Here is a 25,871-nt window from a genome sequence, read left to right as displayed (position 1 = left end):
TCAGGCAAGGGAAACAAAAGCAAAAATAAACTATTGAGGCTGTAACAAAATAAAAAGCTTTTGCACAGTGAAAGAAACCATCAACAAAATGTAAAGGCAACCAACTTAATGGGAAAATATATTTGCAAATGATATATCCAATAAGGGGTTAATCTCCAAAATATATAAAGAATTTATACAACTCAACACCAAAAAAAATTTTTTTGATTAAAAAATGGGTAGAGAACCTGGATAAACAGTTTTCCAAAAAAGACATTACAGATGGTCAACAGACATATGAAAAGATGCTCAACATCACTTATCAAAGAAACACAAGTCAAAATCACAATGAAATATCACCTCACACCAGTGATAATGGCTAGTATCAAAAAGTCAAGAAATAATGAGTGTTGACAAGGATGTGGAGAAAAGGGAATCCTTATGCACTACTAGTGGGAATGTAAGTTGGTGCAAACACTATGGAAACTGTATGGAGATTCCTCAAAAATTTTTAAATAGAAATGCCATATGATTCAATAATTCCACTACTGGCTACTTACCCAAAGAATACAAAAACACAAATTTGAAAAGTTACCCCTATGTTTACTGCAGCATTATTTATAATAATAGCCAAGATATGGAAGCAACCCAAGTGTCCACTAATTAATAAAGTAATAAAGAAAATATATATACAATGGAATATCACTCAATCATAAAAAAATAAGACCTTGCCATTTGTGACAACATGGATGGACCTAGAGAATATTATGCTAAATGAAGTAAGTCAGACAGAGAAAGATATATACCATATGATTTCACTTATATGTGGAATCTAAAAAAACAAAACAAATATATAAAACAGAAAGAGACCCATATATACAAAGAACAAATTAGTGGTTTCCAGAGAGAAGGTGGGTGTGTGAGCTGGGCAAAATGGATAATGGGGAGCGGGACATACAGGCTTCCAGTTATGGAATGAATAAAGCATGAGAATAAAAGGCACAGCATAGGGAATAGTCAATGGTATTGTAATAGCATTGCATGGTGATACATGTTAACACTGGTGGGGAGCGTAGCATAATGTATAGAACTGTTGAATCACTAGGCTATACACCTGAAGCTAATGTAACATTGTGTCTCATGTATAGTTCAATAAAAAAGAAACTTATAAGATAAATAAATCTTGGGGATATAGTGTACAGCATGGTAACTACAATTACCCATACTGTATTGAATATTTGAAAGTGGCTAGGAGAGTAGATTTTAAAAGTTCTCCTCACAAACAGAAAACTCTTGTAACTATGTGAGGTTATGAATGTTAACTAAATTTATTTTGGTGATTATTTATCAATATATACATATACAACATTTTTACATACCTTGAACTAATACATTTAATGTTAATATTTCAATAAACTACAAACAACACTATCTCCTAACTATTCAATCCAGAACTCATATCCATTAGGACCAGCTTGCTTATTATGTTGTCATATTTATGCTACCCCTGCTGACATAGATATACTTAATAGAAGTATGTTAAATACACTGACAAACCTCTGGCAAGACAAATCAAGAGAAGAGGAAAAATAAAAATCAGTATTATGAATATAATGGGGGATATAACTAAGCAGTAACAAAACAACTAGTCACTAACAATTTTGAAAACTTAGACAACACGGAAAAGTTTCTTGAGAAAATATATATACCTTATGAGATGGGACTGTAGAAAAAATTAAAATCTTGGATAGTCCTGCAACCATTAAAGATAACGAAGCAGTGTTTAAAAACATTCCCCCAAGAGTGAGGTTAGATAATAAGAGTAGTTCTAAGGATATAGATTTTTCTGGATATTAAGAGAAAAATCGGGCCTAATACATGTCAATAACATCAGAGAACATGTAAAACAGGAAAACAATAGTAAAAATTATAAAAAATAAAATAATAAAACCTTAAATATGTATATCAGCAAAAGCTATTGCTTTTCTGAAAAGCTCAGGGGGCAATTTGCCTCCCCTGGGCTGCTCACGTGCTGATGTGCCAGGGCTGTTCTCTGGGGAAGAGGCTATCTCCATAAGACTAACCATAAACCACCACTGCTCACAACTTCTGCCAGGAAGGAAGAACACCTTAGTAGGGGGAATTGATTGAAATGAACAAATTGCAATACAGAAAATAAAGCAACTGAGTGGAAAGGAGGCATTTGTAAAGTTTTGGGAGTGTGAAAGTACTATTACCAAAGATTTCGAGATTTTCTTGGTTTGGGAGAAAAAGAAAGGTATCCCACTTTCCCCATTTTCAGGATATATTATGCAGTAAAACCTTGGCTTGCAGGCCTAATTCATTCTGGAACCATGGTTGTAATCCAAAGCACTCATATATCAAAGTGAATTTCAAGAACCATTGGCTCAGCTGTGATCATGTGACATTCGGCGTCACATACTACTTGTATTGCAAGACATCACTCATTTATGAAGTTAAAATTAGAAATGTTTGCTCATCTTGCATGACACTCGCAACCCAAGGTTTTACTGTATATATTTTCAAAGCTCCTCCCCACCTCTACTTTCAGTAGGGCTCAATAATTTATTAGACATCATTTTTAGGAAGCAGGATGAAGTTTAGTGACTGAACTAGCTACACAAAGGGAGCTCAAACCTCTTTCTAGGAGTAAATATCTCTTTCTTCAGTAGCAGCACTGCAAAAAGTTAACCTCACTGAACCACCTGAACAAACTTCAAAAGGAACTTCAACCACTCACCTGGATACAAGCCAGAGGCTCATTCGTCCAAATCGAATATCCACCAACCAAATATATTCTCTCATTATGGACAGCAACTCCAGATTCATTTTGGCCTAAAGTAAATTGAATGAAAAGAAAAAATAAATCCATTTTCCTTACATGTCTTAATTAACCCTTTTGCCACTGAGGGATACAATTTCCCCCTGTGGCACACTTGTATGCTCCACAGGATTTTCGCAGCAACTAATCACTGCCTCCCAGTACTCAGAGGGAAGAATTAACCACTCCTTCACAGAGAATGAATCTGTGTCAGGTCAGAACCAAGCCAAAACACGTACTAGCCAGCCAGGTTAGTAACTACAGCATTAAATGCAGCAATAATAAGCAATAACAAAATAAGAGTTCTATACTATGTTGTATGCCATTAACTTACAGTGGTGGAAATAAGGTATATTTTCGAAATGCAAAATACCTCTTGTACCTACAAATGCTTTAAGGCAAGTGCTTACATTTGTAAAGTAACAGCTGCAACCCCAAGAAGCCAATAAAACAGAGCCATGCCCCCACTGTCCCCCAAATGAAGACAAATGACAGAAAAGATTGATAAAGTTACTACCCTCCTTTTTTTTGTTTGTTTTGTTTTTTTTTTTTTTTACATACTCAACAGTTTTAAGACTATATTAAAGTTCCCGATCTGGGACCAGCTGGGGTAGTCCCTAGATACTGACACGCCAAAATGATGAAAGGTTCCTCCCCCATTTAAAAAAGAAGACAGAATAACTCACTACCACATATTCTTCCCTGGAGGCTATCAGAGAGTGAGATAGTCTCTTTTTATTGATGGGCTGACACAGGACTGACTGTGGTAATAAATAAGCTGGATCCTATGGCAGACAGAATCGCAGATCCAGGGACCGAGGGGCTGAGGTACTACTATAGCAACTCAGAGAGAGTGAAGTCCTTGTAGGTGGGCCCCAAAGATCATTTTCACAAAAACAAGAGCTCCACGCAAGGCATATAACCCTTTCACATTGGCACTCAGTGTTGCCTCCCCAGCCATAGCCGTGAGTGGTTGAGCATCCACTCGGCATATTAAGATGTCCTCAGGTGCCAGTCCAGACCACCATTTTGGGCTTGTGATTTTCCTATTATTAGAGCAGCCTGGGAAGGACCTGATCCCCTTGGAGGTTTATAATACGAGCCAACAAGGGAAAGAAGGTTTTCAACTCCGTAAAAAACGTCAGGGGTAAGTTGTTCACAGCTTACCTTTTATTCCCTTTGAGATGAGGGTCCATACCTAGCGTTACTCTTGATAATGCTTGAAGGGGTATGTGGCCAGAAATACCACCAAACCCCTAGGCACAGAACTGCTCTAAGATTCCGTTGTTAGAAGAATATAGCCAGAAACTGTATGTGACAGTAACAAATAATGAAGACTCTACTCCTGAACTCAAATAAAAGAGGACCAAAAGTGAAAAGGAAAAAAAAAAATCGCTTCTGTAAAGAGTTTTTAATTCTCTGGTTCCTCCTAACGATCAAAGTTCCTCTGTGAATACTTATTGACGAGAAAGGACTTGCCATACCTCTCTCAGCCAAACGAGAAGATGCACATAGGTAAGAGAGGCCCTGAGAAACTAGCTCAGCCACCTAATTGAGTGAAATTTTGTGAGATAAATAATGGGGTACCTTTCTGGTTAATAAAAGCAAGGTGTTCTGCCACCATGCACTTGATATTTAGAGATGCGCTGAAGACGTAAAAGAAACCAACTGTGGCAATCTCTTGAATCTCTGCTTTTCCTGATTTACTTAGTCAAAGGTACTTGCCAGTCAACAGGTTGAAATTACAACGCGTCCACTGGTCGGTGTCTATGTTGTAAGAATCTATATGCCGCACAAGGATCCGGTCATTATTGTAGTCCAGGTCATTGCCTCCAAGAACATAAAGTTTTCTTTGAACAGCAGCCATGGAATGGTAGACCCTTCTCTGCAGCATAGGGCTGCGGCTTATCCATTTATTCTGGGGGAGGGAAAAAAGAAAGAAAGAAAGAAAGAAATTCAGGTGGATTCTGTTAACAGGCGACCTCCATGGCAGAAACAGCAGCGCCTCATTAGTAGCCAGGACTCTAATGTGTGTCAATCGCATTCTATTTGACTGTTGCTTACAGATTGAAAGGTAGGAGTGTCTTACCTGAGAGCAAGTGTGGATGAACCATGTATGCCAATTTTATTTTGCAACTTACATAAGGCATTTCCTCCTGCTGCATTTTATAGGTTGCATTTTATAGGGCATTTTTCATTTTATAATGGGAGCCCATGGAAGTTTTCCTGATGGTTTCTCACCCAAATGAGAAAACTTACACAAATTGTGGAAGAGTGAAAGCACCTGGCTAGGTATAATGATTAAGAAAACAGGTGCTTGGGGCACCTGAGAGGCTCAGCTGGTTAAGTGTCCAACTCTTGATTTTGGGTCAGGTCATGATCTCAGAGTTCGTTGACCTTGGGCTCTGTGCTGATGGTGTGGAACATGCCTGGGATTTTCTCTCTCTCCGTCTCTCTCTCCCCACCCCCACACATACTGTCAATCTCTTGCTCTCAAAAATAAATAAATAAAACATTAAAAAAAAAAAGAAAGAAAGAAAACAGGCTCTGGATCCAGAATGCCTAAGTTTGTAACCTTTGTGTGACGCCAAGCAATTAACCTCACTGTGCCTGTTTCCTTGTCTTTAAAGTGGGGGGAATCATACCTTACCTGACAAGCTTGTTGTGAGAATTAAATTAGTTAATACTCATGAAACATTTAGAAGAGTGTTGTCACACTTTTAAAAAATTATTGTGATAATAATCCTTGGCCACCCAAGGCCTCTACATAAGCTAGGGTTAGGGTGACTTTGCTGTTCTGTCCAAAATTAAACTTCCAAGATCAATGGAAGAGCTAAGATCTTGTTTCACAACAAAGTTCCACGTGGCCTTTGTATTAGTCCCTTTAACATATTTATAATTAAATCTTCTACCAAACTGGGGAAAGTTATTTCTTGGCACATGTTTTGGTAGAAAGCCAAGTTTTATACAACTTCAAGAATGGTGAAACCTCAACTATTTGGTCCTGGGTCATGCTAGTAATGGGAAAGACATGATCAACTCCTCTTAAATATGGCTCCTTTCAAAAATCTAATGTAAATTGCAAAATTAGATGAAAATCAAATACGACCTTAATTTTAAATCTCAACCAAGTAATGAACATGTAAGCAAACCTAACCATTTCCTTTCTACATGAACACTAACCTACAGGAAGAACCCGGATTCCTTTTTTCCAAGAAAAATTTGGATTTTGACTAGAAAAATCATATGATGCTTTGAATACTTAGAATTTCACCAGTTTACAAAGCTGTAAAGGGATAAGCAAAAAATATATATATAAATATTGGTCCATTCACTAAGACCTATCTACCAGGTCATTTCTAATTTCTCTTTTAAAGATATATTTAAAAAAGAATGGTTTGTACAGTTTGCAAGGCTTGCATTTACTTGCTCCCCCTTTTTAAACATGTCCTAAAAATCTCCTTCCAATCAAATGTCATCTTTAATAAAGTAGCCAAACCTTTCTATCAGATGTTCTGTGAAGAAATATCTTCAATACACTTCACATGAGTGGACTTAACTCAAAACTCTGATGATGCTTTCCTCAGGTCCTTTCTATGAGGCAACCTATTCCACTATTAGGAATCAACGTGTGCATTAGTAGTCTGGTCCCCTGCCACAGGACTGTGGACGCCATCTGGTTTATAAAGCCTGCCTGCATCCCCTGATTATATCTTTAGCTTCCTTCACTGCCGTGCCTGCCAGGTGAGCCGCCAACCTCTGCAAAGGCAAAGAAACAGAGAGGCCTAGTGGGGTCATTCCTAATAAGCTAGCGTGTGAATACTAATCAGTGGTGGGGAAGCAGAGGTCACCCCAGCCTGCCTGTTGGCAGGTAGCGATGTGCTCTGTGGCAGATGGCAGGCATTATCGACTCTCCACAAAGGCCTAGAAGAGAAATAAGCACCAGGGCTGAATGATAGAGTTATTGAGATTCTGAGCAAGATGCAAGCAGATGTGATGTTTGCCAGTACCCACCGTAAACAATATGCCAGCAGAATTTTTAAAAAGAGTGTGTGTATACAAACATGAAACAGAACTCATTTGAGAAATGTTAACACCTTCTTCCTGTTTAACCACGTGTGCACCGAACTCAAGCAACTGCAATTAATGATCCCTCTTGAGACATCTGGCCCATGGACATGTGGTCTCTGAAATCTACAGCTTCTAATGACATCAGGAAACACACTTGCAAAGAGAGAAATACCTTCGTTACATTCAGAATCAAATAATGTTGAAATAAAAAGATACCAAGCTGACTGAGGTCATTCAGGACGCACATTTGGTGGCCAATCCTGACCCAGGCTGCCAAAGCTAACCTGTCATTTCATGTTCCGTTATCTCTGGCTGATGAATGTTAAATCCCACGTTCGAATCATTTTGGAATACTGTCATAATCATGAAAAATATTTACATTACCAAAATCACAGACATGGTGAAATTCTGAAAACATTTGCTAAGGCCACAGCGATTTTGGTAGAAGGGAAAGAGAGTAAAAATAGTTCTTCTTTTGGGGACAAAAAAACCACCGAGTGTGTATGATAAGTGGACAGAAGAAGGGACAGACACCATCAAAATGCTTCCAGTTCAGGCACCATTTGTTAGATGAAATACACACACTTTTTTCAGATACTTCTACTTCAGACTTGTCCTAGACACTGCTCTAGGACATTCTGGCTATACGGAGTTAAATAAAAGTTATTATATTAGTTGGGAGTAATGAAACAATAAGTATGTTCCCCTCTTGGAAGGACACGCTTTCTAAAAGGACATAGCAAAATCCTTTCTTTGGATGCCTCTGAATATGAACAGTCACTTGAGATAATGGAACTAAAGGGCATTTAACTCATCAACATATTTACCCTTCTTTCTACATTATGCAAAACTCTGAAAGAGTTAAGCATTGTGTATAGCATAAAACTAAAGGAGCTGAAATTTTGTGTGGAAAAAAAAAAGCAACGGAAAGGCAGTTTATCCAGATGCTTCCGTTTCTCTATACAAGTTTAAGATGCACGTGTGTGTACAGACTTGGCATTTCAACTACTAATTACTGTGGAAATCTTTTAAAATTCATTTTAATTAAGGTAATGAGTTTTTCTTATATGATTCTTACCTGGTTAGGTTCATATACCATTAGTCTGTTCTGATATTGTGCTGTGTTAGTTACTCCACCTGTAATGGATTAACATGTGTTAGAGCTTTCATGAATACGAAATAGGATATTCCAACATAAGAATGAGATACAATTAAAGGAAAATTAGCTACTGCTGAGGATCTGTTTGTATACCCTCGTGGTGAACCCATGACATAATTAAGAAGCTTATTGTTGAAGCAGTTTCATTTTCAAGAAACATTTTAGAAGCAATCCAGTTGAGAGCAAGCAACAAGTATGCTGAGATTACCAAGAGGCTCCAATTCTGACAAGCTGCTCTGCATGGCCAGAATGAGGGGCAAAGTATAGCAGGGAGTGGGAATGAACATAGCACACATAGACAAATCTCTATACAATTTATGCCCAGGACAGAATTACATGGAAAGTTCTTGTCCTTTGGCAGTTTTAAAGCTCTAACCTTCTGTATACTAACACACTAATGTCTTGATATCTCTTTGGAAGAACCATATCTAAGAAAAGGCATTACTTATCAAAAGAATTCTAAAGCCAAAGCTGTCCAGAAGAATATGATGAGAGCCACCAATGTGAATCACAGATGTAATTTTAAGGTTTCCAGTAGCCACGTTAACAACTAAAAAGAGGGGCACCTGGGTGGCTCAGTCAGTTAAGCTTGGTTTCAGCTCAGGTCATGATCTCATGGTTCATGGGATCAAGCCCCATGTCAGGCTCTGTGCTGACAGCATGAAGCCTGCTTGGGATTCTCTCTCTCCCTCTCTCTCTGCCCCTAACTCACTCACACATGCAAGTGTGTGTGCACACTCTCCCCCTCTCAAAATAAATAAATCTTAAAAAAAAAGAAATAGTGAAAGTAAACTTAACATAAATTTTATTTAACTCAACACAGCCAAAATATTATCATTTCAATGTGAAATTGATATAAAACTTATGGAGGTATTTTATGTTCCTTTTGTTCAAACTTTCTTCAAAACCCAATGTATATTTAACACAGCACATTTCAATCCAGATTAGCCACATTTCAAGTGCTCGTTAAGCCACATATGACTAAGAGCACTGTGTGTAGTTGTTGTTAGCAACTTTTCTAGAGCCTTCTTGACAAGGGCTTAGATCCAAAAGACTCAGGACCTTTTGATTAGTCAAGAACCACTAAACTATCATCACCTTTCTAACAAAGTTTCTCTTATCTGTCCTCATATTTTCATGTTTGTGATGTACACTGATCCCCATAAAACCCAGAAACTACTGATTCTACTTTAGTTTTTACTATCAAATTGAAAAACTAAAAAAAAACATAGATCAGCACTATATAAAAATAATACTAGGAGATATTAAATGTTAAGTAGTAAAATAACAAGACTATGAGAACTGCCCTCCCCCAAAAAAATCTCTTCAGAGATTTTTGCCTTATACAGAGTTCTGGATGCTGGTATAAAATGAATAACATTTTAATAAGTAGCACATAGAAGCAGCTAATTTTGCAATAAAAATATAAAACTGAGCCACACTACAAATGTTTCCTATTGAAAAATTTTAAGTCAAAAAGTATGTACTATTACAATAATGAACAAAACAGTGTTAACTTTTTTCTCAGTATGACTCAACTTTACACAGGTTTCTTTCTGTCTCTTAGGCCCCTGACATCCCTCTTCTTAGAGCTCTTACTTTAGAAAACCTGTAAATTCTTTCTCTGCCTCCTTGAGATAGAAGTCATTTAAGAAGCTTCTTGCAAGTTTTACAACCCAGGAAGATCTTCCTCCCAGACCTAGGAGCCATCCCATTGAAATGTAATCATCAAGGAAGTAAATGTCCCTATCTCCCAGTTTCTATGGAGGGTAAGAGCCTCATGTTGATGGGTGCCAATCAGAAAGCAAGAATGGCCCAATCACTGAGAAAAACATTTACAAAATCAGGGGTAGCTGAATGGGCTCATTATATCACATAGATCAACCTTCCTCCAAAACTCCTTCAGTACTTTTCTACTAGCTCACCCCAGTGCTTAAAAACCCTCTTGCCTCTTGTTCTTCAGAGGAGTTGATTTCAGACTGCATTCTGGTCTCCCTCCCCTATTGCAATATTGTCTTGGACAAAGTCTTCCTTATCTGCTTAACTTTGTCCAGTATAATTTTTGCTTTGACAGTTCAAATACCTTGAATAGGTCACTACCATCAACTTCATGGCCAGGAGTCAAATCAACCAGAATCCAGAGTATTAGTGCACAATCCTCAGCTGAGCTGGAACAATCCATCAATACTAATGGATCCATAAAGGGAAGGGAACATGTTCAGGCCAATCATTACTCTCTCGTTCACTCCCAATAAGGAGATTATATCTTTCATATAATTGACCATGGCTTTTATTAACTGGAGGGCTTTTTTAAAATATATTCTCTCTGAAGCTTACAACTACTTTTAAGATCAATGAAAGCTTTATCTGCAGAGTAAGTCCACAAGGAACAGAGAAACGAGCTTCCTGCCCTCAAAGAAAGTCTTCTCTGCATTTCTTAAAGAATGTCTCATCTTAAAATAAAACCATAGGAAAAGAAAATACACTTAAGAAAGCTGGGGCTGAAATGCCTACACAGTCAAAATGTTTGTCCAAATAAATACAGAGGCCTGATTGCTTTCTTCCCAACCTTCCTTTTCTTATCTGATTAAAAATTGAATGTCCAATAATTCTTTCTCAGCATAACTACACAAGAATAATCAAATCTATTGAGTGAGACCTCACAAGTCTTCAGGGTTAAAATGATTGCCAAGTGCTTTTGATCTGGGCCATAACCACCAGATTAATGTCCAGCTCGCCTATAATCATTTCTCCAAATGAGAGGGAGCAGAGGGCAAAGCTCCCACCCATTATTTCAAAACTTTGACGGTTTTTCTCCTTGTTTTAGAAATATGGGACAGAATTAATATCTACTGCAGTAAACTATCTATTTATGACACTATTTGAAAATATTTACACTACTATATGTATCAGAGTCTGCCCATTATAGATTAAATGTACAACCAATGGATTAGAATGTAGCTATTACATCCTTTCTCCTAAGCCAGGCATACAATTTATCTTCATGCTCTTCAGAATTATTATTTACTCTCTTTTACGGATGCATTCGTAATATTTTTTTCCCTTAATCTGCACGTGGTAATTAGATTCCTTACCCTTACATACAAATTTTCACTCACATGACAATGCTTAAAAATGAGATACTGGGTTACTAGGTGGAAGTAAACATAAAATTCCTAGTTAGTTATTTGGTTGATTACTTCTGGAATGCTAAACCACGGGAGGTGCCTAAAAAACCCAGTGTTGTAACTTTTGCCAAGTCAGGATTGCAAGGGAAAACCTTAGAAATTGGTCCTATTGTTTCCCTTCTTTGAAATAATTTCCAAATGATCACATAAATAAAAACCAGTTCTTCTCAGTACAAAAAATAAATTTTAAAAAAGCATCCAAGTTCGCAGCCCACACGGCTTTAGCAGTGTTATGTGCACAGCTTATCATTACATTCTCTTCACATAACACTCTTCACTTTTAGATTAATCTGTTGAAATGAGATGCTAAGGATTTGCATACAGATTTGACTATACAAAAATAGATATGGAATTAATAACAGTCTCTATATGTTTTAATTTCTCCTAGACTGGAGTACCCTTGCCTGCAGCAGTATTCCTGGCTTTGAAAGTCATCAAGCTGATTTGCCTGCTCTGGGTTATGATGCCACATGCTGCTATACTGTCCCCTGCAATCAAAGCACTTGCAAAGATAGATTCTATGCCTCCCTCTATCGAGTACATTTTATAGATTGGCAGTTTTGATCTCCCTCCCCCACCCCAGGGGGGGATAATCTGCATCTTAACAGCTTTCTATAGATACATTTGTCATTAAATATGCCATCTCGTATCAGCATCCATTTTTAAAGCCAAGTTTTCCCTAACTTTGAAGTGCCACAGTCGAAGTTAAGACTTTTCAGCCAAAATTGAAAATGAACAGCCCTGTCTCATACTTTTGAACTGTGACTTAAAGATATACTGCAGGTTCCCCCAAAGTCAAATAAGTCTTTAAAAACTGCCAGAAGGAATGAAAAGTTACCACCATGCTACCAGCAATGAGAAATGCTTTCTATCATCAAGACAAGAGTAAAGCATTTTTCTTAAGCTTCCCTGTTCGGCTCCTCACAAAACGTTGTGACAAATGGATGAACGCATACCAGAGAAAGGATGACAGGTGACTGCCAAACAAGCAACTTTTGCCTCCACTGCTGGAATTCACTGACTCCCAAACTCATTGCGCTCAAAAGCAAGAACTGGTCAAGACTAACAATGTCTACAGAATAGTGTGTTTAGAAAAACAGCTCTTAGTATGCATTGGTCAGGATAGGTCAAGTCTGGTGGCTCTGCTATTTTTTTTTTCAAGGACAGAAAATACATCTGTTGATATAGAGTCCTATACTACATGCTTTAGCAGAGACCTATGGTACATAATACAGCACTGGTACCCTTACGAGGACAGAGCAGACAGAGCAGTACCCTTACTAGGACAGAGCGGGATGCAAAGAACTGAATGTGTCCATGCTGTCAGGAAAGACACTCCAGGCTGGAACTCTGCCAGCCGACTGAGGATTGTGGAAAACCATCTAAGTTCGAAGTGCCCAGCTTTATGCTAGACTAGCGGGTCAGTTTCCGGACAGGATGTGGCATCAACCCCACAGAGGTTCCTTTATGACTCTATCCTTGGGGGGAGGATTTAACACAACCAGGCTCAGGTTCCTCATATGCAAACTAGAGATGACGATCTCTCTCTTACAGGTTTGGTATAGTCTTACAGAGTGCATGGTATACAGGCAATCCACAGAGGAAGTTTACTATAGCACTGTAGTCATTTATTTATGGAAATTTCTTATCTTTTCCATAAAAAAGTACAAACGAGTATATATGGAATACTGAAAAAATAACGAAGTATAGAATACTGAATTAATAGATAAATGAATTTGTAGTCTGAAACAGATTTCTTATTTTTGTTCCAATTACTAGAATTACTGGCTGGTTTATAAGGTACCAAAGGCTTTTTCCTTTAATGGTAAAGCTTCTCCTCCATATGTTTGCTCTAATTCTCAAAAAACTAAAACTTCACACTTATAGTCTAATTATCAAAGGAATGACTGGCATTAGTGTGAGTTCATATTAGTCATTTTTTAAATAGAACCAAACTCATTACTAGTCCCTAAAAATAGGGACACCATGGGTGTATTTATGATAAATAATATTTACATTAAGCAAACACTTTCTTATTATCTATTTTTTTCACCTTAGACTGTCCATATTTTTAGTGTTTATAATGCTACCTGAACAATTAAAGCCAAGAATATTTCTACTAAATTAGCATCTTGAATAGGAGCATACTTAATCCATGCATTAAATTAAAACTATTATCCTTATTATTTCTGTCACACTTGAAGAAACCACACAAATGGATAGGTAATGAATAGACTCAAAATCTATAAAGGAAGTCTCAAATTTACAAAATATCTATAAAGGGTTGAGGCACTTGAAAATACAAATTATATTTATGTCACCTAGAGTGAACAGATATAAACTTGTGACCCAAAACATGTAAGTAATGCACCATGTATTATTTAAAATAAATGAAATAATAAATGAAGGGTAATATCTACCACAGTGCAGATGTTAGCTGCCCTTCAGAATATCAATAATATTGTCTCTAACTCCCAATTACTCATTCTATAGATTGCTGTAATCCTGCCTCCAAAGATTTCTGCATGGTCCAAGCAGGGTTAAGCTCTCAAGGTCACCTCTACCAGTCTCTGGTGTCCTGGCTTGCTATGTTCTTGTTGGATCTTTTTTTTAATGTTTTTTTTTAATGTTTATTTATTTTTGAGAGACAGAGATACAGAGCGCGAGTGAGGAAGGGGGAGAGAGGGAGACAACAGAATCAGAAGCAGGCTCCAGGATCTGAGCTGTCAGCATAGAGCCCAACATGGGGATCGAACTCACAAACTATGAGATCATGACCTGAGTCAAAGCTGGATGCTCAACCAACTGAGCCACCCAGGTGTGCCTCTTGTTGGATCTTTTATCCCTGTCCTGCCATCAACCAGATTCTTCAGCCATTGCCCATTTCCATGATGTAGCTTTAACCTTCTTCTCTCCTCTTGGGAACAAAGAAAATGACATATTTCCCATATTCTTAGATAAGTAATTCAGCTCACTCCTTATTCTACCTTTTTTTTAATGTTTATTTTTGAGAGAGAGAGAGAGAGGAGGGGCACAGAGAGAGGGGCACAGGAGAGGGGCACAGAGGATCTGAAGTGGGTTCTATGCTGAAAGCAGAGAGCCCCTATACGGGGCTCAAACCCACAAAACACGAGATCGGGACCTGAGCCGAAGTTGGACACTTAACCCACGAGAGCCACTTAGGCTCCCCTTTACGCTACCCTTTTTTAGATCCATCTAGACAGACACAAATGGATCGCCTAAACAAAGGCTGTTCTCTCCACAAGAAGGTAGACGTTATGTGGCTCGTCTTGTGCCCTGAGAAAAGTGGTCAATTAAACAATTAAAAATAATCAAATCATTGTTGATCTAAACAAATATCTGGGTATGATGATTTTTCCGTGTATCTTTTACTTTCAGTTGTATCATTTGGGAATTCTTTTTATAATGTAAGCATCTGTTTTTGAGATCTTTGTTGTAGTGATAAACAACTGTATTGTTTAGTTTCTTGGGAAAAGCATGGTTTTCAAAAACCAGAGACACAGAGATCAAATTCCAACTTTATCAAATGCCAGTTGCGTGATCTGTGAAAATCACTTAGCATCTTTAAGCCTCATCTTCTGAGCAGCAATGTGAGGGTAAATAAAATGCTACTTCTTTAGAATAAAGGGAAGTCCATTTAGGCTAAAACCTTTGTTAATTATTCTGGAGAATGTAAGTGATCTGATTTGCTTTCTTCAAGCCATTTAGCTCTTTTATTAAATTTTTTTTTCCTTTTAGCTCTTTTAAAATCATTGTAGAATGGACATTTCTGTTGGATTCATCTCAGTACAACACTGCAGTGGTTTCGTTCTTATCTTTTTCAGATGGGGAATGGTAAAGGCAGGGGCAGAAGTGAAAAGAGAAGATAAAAAGTAAGTGCTAGAGACAGACGGTTTGTGAGAATCTAAAGCAACAAAGAGGATTTCATTCTTAGAGGACATTCCAGGTCACTAGGAACTTTTAAGTTGATAATGCCACATTATCAAGCTCCAAACCTGTATCAAGCAGATGGCTTCCTCACATGGAAGCTGCCTGCAGGGTTAACAGACACTCTCTCATGTACTTACTTGAATAACTCACTTTGTCCTCCCTCAAGCAAACCTTACGCCCTTCACACTCACCTAACCCAACAAGCTGAACCCCTTCCGATAGGATCCTTTGGACCATTCCCAGCCTAAAAACCTTCCATCTTGAGTGAATCCAAGGATCTGCCCTCTCCAATTCTCTGCTGAATACCACCAAAAACTAGGACAGAAATTTACAAACTGGGCCACCACAATTTTGTGGTTTCCAACCTTGGTATGAGCTCTGACAATTTTTAAAACATGTCCATTCCCTCTGTTTTCTCTCAGAGGCTTTTTTCCACTCAAGGCCACCTCCCTCAGACCCTCTACACTAGTCCTGACACCACACAACCTCGACAGACAACCTTGTCTCTCACTTGACTTGATCGACAAGGAACCTCCTCAGGTTGCTGCCCCTCATCTGGGAGCTGACTTCAGTCCACATCCCGCATCATCTCCTGCCCTCCAGGCTTAGAGTCTGAGGGGTTTCCTCTTCTCCTGTCCAAGACAGAACCCCTCCCAAATCCCTCCTCCTGTGGTATCCCATGGACTTATTACCATTCATCACCATTCCTGGTACCCAGGAGGTGCTCTCAGCCTTTACTAACCAAAGAATGCCCCATTCCTGTCCCCTTCTATTTCGCTCTCTCCTTTCCCTTATCTACCAATTTGCTTAATGCACTTGTGCCCTTTAAAGAGTTCCTTCCTTTGACACTGGATTTCCTCTTCTAGCTACTCTCTTTTCTCTCAGCCAAACTTTCATCCTTTTCTTCCCTTGCTATTCTCCTTTTTCTTCCTAAAGCCAAAATGCTGTGTATTAATTTATAATTAAAAAATGTAGCAGGGCAGCTGGGTAGCTCAGTCAGTTAAGTACCTGACTCTTGGTTTTGGCTCAGTCGTGATATCACGGTCATGAGTTTGAACCCCTAACAGGGTCTGTGCTGATGCTGTGGAGCCTGCTTGGGATTCTCTCTCTCTCTCTCTCTCTCTCTCTCTCTCTCTCTCTCTGCCCCTCCTCTATGTGTTTCTCTCTCTCTCTCTCTGTCAAAATAAATAAATAAACTTAAAAAAAGAAAAAAAGAAAAACCGTGGCTGTCACATGGGCTGAAATATGTGTGTACCTAGAAACAGCACATCCCCTCCCAGTAGGCAGAGGATAATAATCAGAATGTTGTCTGGCAAGCTGGGATTCAGGGAGTGAGTTCTAGGTGATATCCCAACTTCTGGCCTATACCTGCAGTTTGTACTTCCTCACTCCTCTTTCACACCCTAAACCACTGCATTCTAACTTTCACTTTCTTCTACTCCCCTAAAGCTACTTTCATTGAAATTACCAAGTAGTTTCTGAGAGAAAATTGCAGAGAAATATTCTGGACCTTGATGTCCCAACAGTATTGGACACCTCTCACCACGCCCTTTCTTTTTTGCTTTGATTTCATTAACACTTGTCCTCTGACCTTGCCCATCCCACATTCTCAGGCTCCTTCCTCAGACCCCTCCTCTGCACCCTCCTCAGTAGCATCTCCCAACTTTTGGCCTTGGCCCTTTTCCAGTCCAGCTCTTGCCCATCTGTCTCCTTACACTCTCCACTGCCTCATTTTATCTCATCTTGCTGTGAGACTCTCCTCTCGTACATTTGTTCTGAAAAGCAGAAGAAAAGGTGCTGTCTCTGAGTCTGAGGGGCAGAGGTTTTGGTTCTAGCCAGTGAAGGGTGGTTGAGTTAAAGCTACAGCTGAGTGAGTGGGGTCTGGGGAGGCGTGGAAGGATACTAGTGTGGGGTACAGGGAGGGCTTGGCGAGCTGAGTAGATCCCACACAAAGCTTTCCTGTCAACTGGCTTCTTCCCATAGGGTTCAGCTGCCTGGGCACAGGCACAGAAAATTGGACCCCTGGGTTTGTTCAAGAGCGAGTGCTTGCCAGAGGGCAGGAGAATTATTGAAATGATTGGATCATGAAGCCCGCTCATGATGACAGGGAGGGGTTAATGAGTAAATGGGAAGCAGCCCAGTGGACCTAAGGCCAAGTTAGGAAGAAGGTGCTGTGAACCTTTGTGAAACCTGCATGAAGTACCCCCTGCTTTGCCCTACTTCTGTCCCCAGGAAAGACTTCTATCATCACATATATCACACACTATACTAGAATTATCTGTTGAGTCTGTTCCCTCTACTACACTGAGTCCCAGTGCAGGACCTGTGTCTCATTCTTTGTCACTCCACACTACCCTGGTAGAAGACTAAGGGTGGTTAGGAAACTAACTCAGGGTCTCTTGGTTGGTGAGAAGTTTCACATGCTCTGTGACCTCAGGACACCATAAGCCAGCCTCCACTGCATCCCCTGTTAATTCCCAATGTTTTATATGTAATTTTTTGGATGAGAGTAAAATAATATTTACAAAGACAGAGAAAAGCTAAAGCTACAGCATTTAAAAAATGTTTATGAAATTTTACATTGTTCTAATTTTAATGAGTATTAGAAATCCAAAGTCCCTCTAGTAGGTCTGAATAAATTAAAGTTATTTAAAATGGGGCAATGCAAGCTTCATATAAATTTAATCAAGATGAAAATAAACATATCTTCTAGGGAGTTAAAGAAAGAAGCTTTAACAAATGTTCTTTCATTAATGAAATATCTGAAAAGCTCTTTTGATTGTCAGCTCCTAGAGGGTAGGAAGTGTGTTTGCTGAATTAATCTTATTTATCTAGGAACCAGCACAAGACTTAATAAGGATGTAGCATTCACCAAGAGAATCAGGAAAGCACTAAATACTGCTTTTGAGTAAATAGAGTAGCATTTGTCTTATTTTTACAGTTTGAAAGGACTACTTTCGTGGTTAGCTTCCCATTATCTTGGTGCCATTTGACAAAAACTAAAAGGTAAGCTGTTCTGCAAGATGAGCTCAGGATTAATTTTCACTCACAAAAAGGGATCTTTTTAGTAGTTCACAAACAATATCTCACAATGGAAAACGTACCTTTTAAAGCACAACTGCAGGATATTTAATGCTCCTTTTGCTTCAGTATTGTGAATTTCAAGTAGAAATGATGTGGAGCATTTGTGAATTGGGTCACAGTGTCAAATGCTACAGGAGCCTGTAAAATTTGACTATCTCTAACATCTTAAATTAAATGCTAATGGGCATATCCATACAGTCTGCTTTTCTGAATTCATCTCTGCTTGTCTCATTTTAAAAACCATGGACAGGTTTCAAGGTGTCCTGACCCCAAAATGGACAGAGAAAAGGGAGGGAGTATGGAGAGGGAGTGAGCACACTAGAAATACTGAATCTCTAAAGAAACATTCACTTTGTGTTTTATGGAACAGAAATAAGCCCCTAAAATCCACATTCTAAAATCTGTACTTCCTACAACTCAGACAAAGCTTGCAAACAACCAGGAAGATGGCAATGACCTAATCCCCATCAATTAAATTAGAAATACTTGATTATTTGGTAAAGGATAAGGAATAGAGTCAAATATTTTTATTTGCAACAATAAATCTGGGTAACACTTCTAGATCTGTGATAGGGCAACATATACCTGCCTTGTTTTTTTAAGGGGTATACCTAGTTTTTTTAATCTAGTACCCCTCCCTATCCATGGTTAGATTCACAATTGATTTATGACAAGCTGGTCCTGAGGAAAGAGGCAGACGATTGAAGGTATTAGAAGTGTCACTGGTGATTTCCTTTTCTTTCCAATTAAAGGTATTGTACTGTATACTGGGAAGTGAGTTTTTCATCTCAAGTACACAGTGGGGAGAAACAAACCTGAGAAAATTGGGATTGTTTTCATTAAGTATGGTTAACACAGGCAGCATACATTAGTGCAAAAGAAGAACAAAGAAAATGTATTTCCTTTCACAGTAGGGGCAAAACCAAGTGATAGAGCAATATAGGTAATAAGTTGATACTTTTAATAAAATGGAAAAGGAAACATACAGACCCATATTGAAAGAGAAATCAGCTTGATACCAGGATGATAGATCTAGCCAGTCTAGAATGAGCTTCTGTGTTTTTCTAAGGCCTCACTAAAGAAGATATTAAGTAGTCAGACCTTTAAGAATATGTAAGGGAAACTGCAGCATTTTTTAAAAAGATAGTTTAATAGCTAAGAAAATAGGAAATATTTATTAAAATATTTGTGAGAAATTCATATAAAACTTAGAAATGCATTAACAACATATGGAAACTAAATGAGTCAATGGAAGGAATGTAAATTGGAAGAAAATATAAATTACATTGATTTCAGCCATCCATCACTGTTTTGTTATCCTAGGTGAGTACAGATCTCTTCCTTCTGTTAGCAAAGGCTCATTTGTAGCCAAGTTTGAAATTTCTTCAGCAAAGCCAAAAAGATATAGTCCTGGTGGTTATTTTCTTAACTATTGAAATATACACTTAAGCAAAAGGGAGTATTTCACCAGACAAATGAAGTTCTTATCTAAATATATCTATTAGACACACTAATGTACAAACAAATATCTAAAGTTTATTTGGTATATACGACCAGTAATTATTGGATCTATCTCATTTATCCTCTTCCTTAGTCCAATTCCTAACTTCATTCATTAATTACAGAACAGTTAAATACTGACAGGAGCTACGTTTCTTCAATGAAAATCAATAAATTGCCAATAATTGAGACATTATCCAGAGAAGCTAAGACTGTGGCTGTCTCCCTGGTTATTGAGGACAGCAGAAGGAAAAATAGGCAGAATACAAATGAATTTAATTTAAATGCAAGGGAGAATTTTGTCAGAGCAGATGTTAAACAACTAGAGAAGATTATTGAAGGAAGCTGAGAAGTCTTCAAGATTTACTTAAAGGTGATTGCTTCTCCCACTTATATCAATGGATAAATCATCCAGACAGAAAATCAATAAGGAAACAGTGTCTTTTAATGACACATTAGACCAGATGGACTCAACAGATATATACAAAACATCCCAACCAAAAGCAGAATATAAATTATTTTCAAGTATACATGGAACATTCTCCAGGAGAGATCGCATTAGGTAATAAAACAAATCTCTATAAATTTAAGAAGATTAAAATCAGATCAAGTACCTTTTCTAACCACAATGGAACTAGAAATCAATTAGAAGAAGAAAAAAAATGGAAAAAACACAAACACATGAAGGCTAAACAATATGCTACTAAACGAACAAAAAAAAGGGTCAATGAAGAAATCAAAGAGAAAATGAAATACCTGGAGACAAATGAAAATGAAAACACAACAATCCAAAATCTTTGGGATGCAGCAAAAACAATTCTAACAGGGAAGTTTATAGTGATAGGCATACCTCAAACAACAAAAACATTTCAAATTAACAACCCAACCTTACACCTAAAAGAACTAGAAAAATAAGAACAAAGTCCAAGGTTAATAGAAGGAAGGAAACAGTAAAGATCAGAATGGAAGTAACTGAAACAGAGACTAAAAAAATAACAGACAAGATCAGTGGAACCAAGAGATGGTTCTTCAAAAAGATAAACAAAATTGATAATAAGCCTTTAGACAGACTCATCAAGAAGAGAAGAGAGAGGAACTCAAATTAATACAATCAGAAATGAAGGTGGAGAAGTAACAACCAACATCACCAAAATACAAAGGATAGCAAGAAACAACTATGAAAAATTGTATGTCCACAAATTGAACAACCTAGAAAAAAACAGATAAATTCCTAGAAACATATAATCCTCCAAAACTGAATTCAGGAAGAACAGAAAATCCAAACAGACAAATTACTAGTAATGAAACTGAATTATCAAAAAATTCCCAACAAACAAAAGTCCAGGACCAGATAGCTTCACAGATGAATTCTACCAAGCATTTAAAGAAGAGTTAATATATATTCTTTTCAATCTATTCCAAAAATAGAAGAGGAAAGGGAGCTTTCAAATTCTTTCTGTGAAGCCAGCATTACCCTGATACCAATACCAGATGAAAACACTACAAAAAAAGAAAACTATATCCAATATCCCAGATGAAGGTAGATGCGAAATTCCTCAACAAAAGATTAGCAAACCAAATCCAACAATACATTAAAAGGATCACTCACCATAATCAAGTGGGATTTATTCTTGGGACGCAAGGACAGTTCAATATCCACAAATCAATCAACATGCTACATCGCATTAAGAAAATAAAAATAATAACCGTATGATCAGGACTTCTGAAGAAGATGGTCTGTCATCTCAGGAGGAACCTCAACTCACCTCATCCTGCAGTACAACTAGATAAAACCCTCTCAAGTGTAAATAATTCCCCAAATGACCCAAAAATGGCAGTACATACTCTCTGCAGCTAAATGTAGAGAAGAGGCCACTTCAAAGATGGTAGGAAAGGCAGAGATGCAATTGAGAGCTAAATAGGCCTACAGAACTGTCTGCAGAAGAGAGGAACTCCACAGCCCAGAGAGGGGAAAGAAAAGACTCTCATAAGGAAGCCTGCATAGGGAAGATGAATCTCCATAGTGTCTGGCTTTGAAAAGCAGAGGGGATGAAATGCACACAATCTTACAATCAGAGGAGTTTAAAACTCAGAATTTTAAAAAAAAAAAAAACAGCAGTCTTGTGGGCTGGGAAGGTGAGAGGAAACTGAGTCCCCACATTAGGGAGACAACACAACAAAGAGGTCCATGTAGATATAGCATAGAAGCAGCAGTTTGAAAAATACCTGGGGTATACAGGAGAGAGATTTCTTATTAATCTCAGAGTGCAGCTAGAGGGATAGGGATCATTGGGAGACTTCTCCAGGAAAAAAAAAGAGCTGGCAGGCACCACCATTTCTCTCCCCATCCCACATGGACACCTCCTAGAACCAGTGCAGTACCAAAATTCTACACCTAACTTGCTAAAAGCACACCCTACCCCTGTGTTGTCATGCAGACACACCCCCCACTCATGCCTCAGTTCCAGGTCCCCTCCCACAGGAGAACAACACAAACCTTGCTAACATGATCTGGCCTACCCTTGAATGCTTCTCTGGGTCCACCCACTCATCCCAGCCTGCCTTGTGGAGGAAGCTGCAGGTTCCCTCCCACCAGCACAAACCTTAGTGGCACCATGCACTCCACCCCCACATTCCCCTGCAGTTTGGTAATACTGCATCTCTGGCCAATGCCTGGTCTGACTCAAGTTAATCCAACAACAGCCCCACACTGGTTCACTAAAAACACAAGGACCAAACCTTGCCCACAATAGGCAAAGAGAGTCATTGCAGATGATTGGATGGAAGGAAAATGCAACAGAGCCACAAGAGCAGGGCACATACATCAATACTTTCAAGACATTCCTAAGGTGCCAGGTTCTGGTAAACAGGGGATACTGCACTGCAGGGCACTACAGGACCTCTTCTTCATTAGGTCACTACTTTCAAAAACAAGAGATGTAGCTGACTATCCTAACACATAGAAATAGACACAGAGAATTACACAAAATGAGGAGACAGAGTAATATGTCCAAAGTGTAATATGTCCTGTTCTTTTGAACAGGAGAAAATCACAAAAAAGAGACATAAACAGAACAGAGATAAGTAATATGTCTGACAGAGAATTTAAAGTAATGGTCATAAAGATACTCAACTAGAGAAGAGTAGAGGACCTCAGTGAAACCCTTAACAAAGAGACAGGAAACATTAAAAAGAGCCAATCAGAGATAACTCAATAATTGAAATCAAGTTTACACTAGATGGAATAACTAGTAAACTAGAGGAAGCAGAAGAACAGATCAGTGAGTAATGAACAACTGAGTAATGGAAATCAATCGAGAGGAACAAGAGAGAAAAAAAATGAAAACAGACTGGAATTGACATCATCAAGTATAATAACATTCACATTATAGGGATCCTAGAAGGAGAAGAGAGAGAAAAGGGGGCAGGAAATTTATTTGAAGAAATAATAGCTAAAAGTTTCCCAAATCTTAGGAAGGAAACAGAAATCCAGATCCAGGAGCCACAGAAGGCCCCCAACAAATTCAACCCAAAGAGGTCCACACCAAGGCACATAGTAATTAAAATGGCAAAAACTAGTGATAAAGAGAGAATTTTAAAAGCAGCAAGAGAGGGGTGCCTGGATGGTTCAGTTAGTTAAGCATCCAACTCTTGATTTCAGCTCAGGTCATGATCTCACAATTTGTGAGTTTGAGCCCCATGTTAGACTCCATGCTGACACTGTGGAGCCTACTTGGGATTCTCTCTCTCTCCCTCTCTCTCTGTCCCTCCCCTGCTAAAGCACATACTCTCTCTCTCTCTCTCTCTCTCTCTCTCTCTCTCTCTCTCTCTCTTTTCTCTCCCTCCCTCTCTCAAAATAAATAAATTTTTAAAAAGCAGCAAGAGAAAAGAAAACAGTTATAGACAAGGGAAACCTAAGGCTGTCAAGTGATTTTTCAGCAGAAATTTTGCAGGCCAGAAGGGAGTAGCATGAAATATTCAGAGTGCTGAAGGGAAAAAAAAACCTGCAGCCAAGGATATTCTACCAGCAAGGCTATCATTCAGAATAGAAGGAGAGATAAAGAGTCTCCCAAACAAAAGTTAAAGGCATTCATGACTAAACCAGCCCTACATGAAATGTTAAAGAGGACTTTTTGAATGGAAAGGAAAGCACATAAGTAGGAGTAAGAAGAGTAGGAAACACAAAAGGAGTAAAATTATGTGTATCTATAAAAATCTAGTCAAGGGATTCACAAAATAAAAATATATAAAGTATGACACCATATACATACCTAAACCATGAAGAGGGGAGAGTAAAAAATACATTCAAACTTAAGCGACCATCAACTTAATATAGACTGCTGTATGCATAAAATGTTATATACAAACCTAATGGTAACCACAAATCAAAAACCAGTAAGAAGAGTTATGCAAAAAACAAACAGAAAGAAATCCAAGTGTATCACTAAAGAAGCTCAACATGAGAAAAAAGAGCATGAGAAGAGAGGAATAGAGAACTATAAGCACAACCATAAAAAAGTAACACAATGGCAATAAGAACATATCTATCAGTAATTACTTTGAATGTAAATGTACTAAACACTAATAAGACATAAGGTGACAGAATGGATAAAAAAGCAAGACCTACCTATATGCAGCCTATAAGAGACTCATTTCAGACTTAAAGACACATGCAGACTGAAAATGAAGGCATGGAAAAGCATTTATCATGCAAATGGAAGTGAAAAGAAAGCTGCGGAGGCAATAGTTATATCAAACAAAATAGACTTTTAAAAAATAGTGTAATGAGAGATAAAGAAGGACACTATATAATTATAAAGGGAACAATGCAACAAGAAGATATAACAATTGTAAATATTTATGCACCCAATAGGAGAGCACCTAAACACATAAAGCAAGTAATAACAAACATAAAGAAAGTAATCAATAGTAATACAAAATATTAGAGGACTTTGTAGCAATGCAACATAGTAAGTAAGTCCCACACTTACATCAATGGATAGATCATCCAAACAGAAAATCAACATGGAAACAGTGGCTTTGAATGACACATTGGACCAGATGGATCTAATGGATACATTCACAACAATTCATCATAACAGCAGAATTCATGTTCTTTTCAAGTACACATGGAACATTATATAGAATAGATCATATGTTAGGCCACAAACCAAGTCTCAACAAATTCAAAAAGATCAACATCATACCATGCATCTTTTCCAATCCCAATACTATGAAACTAGAAATCAATCACAAGAAAAGAATATGGAAAAAGATGATATTAAACAATGAATGGGTAAACTAAGACATCAAAGATGAAATCAAGTAATATTTAGAGACAAATGAAAAAGATAACCCAATGGTCCAAAATCTTTGGGATACAGCAAGAGCTGTTCTTTTTTTTTTTTTTTTTTTTTTAACCTTTATTTGTTTTTGAGACAGACAGAGCATGAACAGGGAAGGGTCAGAGAGAGGGAGACACAGAATCTGAAACAGGCTCCAGGCTCTGAGCTGTCAGCACAGAGCCCAACACGGGGCTTGAACTCACGGAGTGCGAAATCATGACCTGAGCCGAAGTCGGCCGCTTAACCAACTGAGCCACCCAGACGCCCCCAGCAAAAGCTGTTCTAAGAAAGATGTTTATAGTACTACAGGCCTACCTCAAGAAGCAAGGAAAATCTCAAATATATTTAACAACCTAACCTTATACCTAAAGAAGCTATAAAAAGTTGAACAAACAAAACTCAAAAACAGTAAAGGAAGGAAATAACAAGAGATTAGAGCAGACATAAATGAAATAGAAACTAAAAAAAAAAAAATAGGACAGATCAACAAAACTAGGAGCTGGTTCTTTGTAATGATCAAACCTTTAGGCAGACTCATAAACAACAACAACAACAAAAAGAGAGAGAGAGAAAGGACTCAAATAAACAAATCCAGAAATGAAAGAGGAGAAATAACAACCAATACCACAGAAATATGAAAGATTATAAGAGAACATGTTGAAAAATTATGTACTAGCAAATTGGACAACCTAATAGAACTGGATAAATTCCTATAATCATATAACTTCCCAAAACTGAATCAGTAAGAAATA

The 25,871-nt window shown here is 38.0% G+C and overlaps 1 protein-coding gene across 18 annotated transcripts in view; it reads right to left on the bottom strand.

Moving 5' to 3' along the window:
* KLHL32 (kelch like family member 32) overlaps nucleotides 1-25,871 on the bottom strand; it is a 244,345-nt gene that overhangs the window by 32,349 nt on the left and 186,125 nt on the right. For 16 of the 18 annotated variants that reach the window (XM_019830986.3, XM_045057867.1, XM_045057865.1 and 13 more), the window contains 3 exons: nucleotides 7,971-8,029; nucleotides 4,547-4,739; nucleotides 2,741-2,835 (listed from right to left, as the gene is read on the bottom strand). In XM_019830986.3, the coding sequence (XP_019686545.1) occupies nucleotides 2,741-2,835; nucleotides 4,547-4,739; nucleotides 7,971-8,029 (347 nt within the window). Of the gene's footprint in view, nucleotides 1-2,740; nucleotides 2,836-4,546; nucleotides 4,740-7,970; nucleotides 8,030-25,871 lie in introns of those variants that run through there. The other 2 variants (XM_019830992.3, XM_019830994.3) reach the window with 1 other exon arrangement.

Source organism: Felis catus, chromosome B2 (genome assembly GCF_018350175.1).
Source record: "Felis catus isolate Fca126 chromosome B2, F.catus_Fca126_mat1.0, whole genome shotgun sequence".
Lineage (NCBI taxonomy): Eukaryota > Metazoa > Chordata > Mammalia > Carnivora > Felidae > Felis > Felis catus.
Note: the sequence above shows the minus strand (reverse complement) of the source record. Positions and strands in the feature narration are given on the sequence as shown.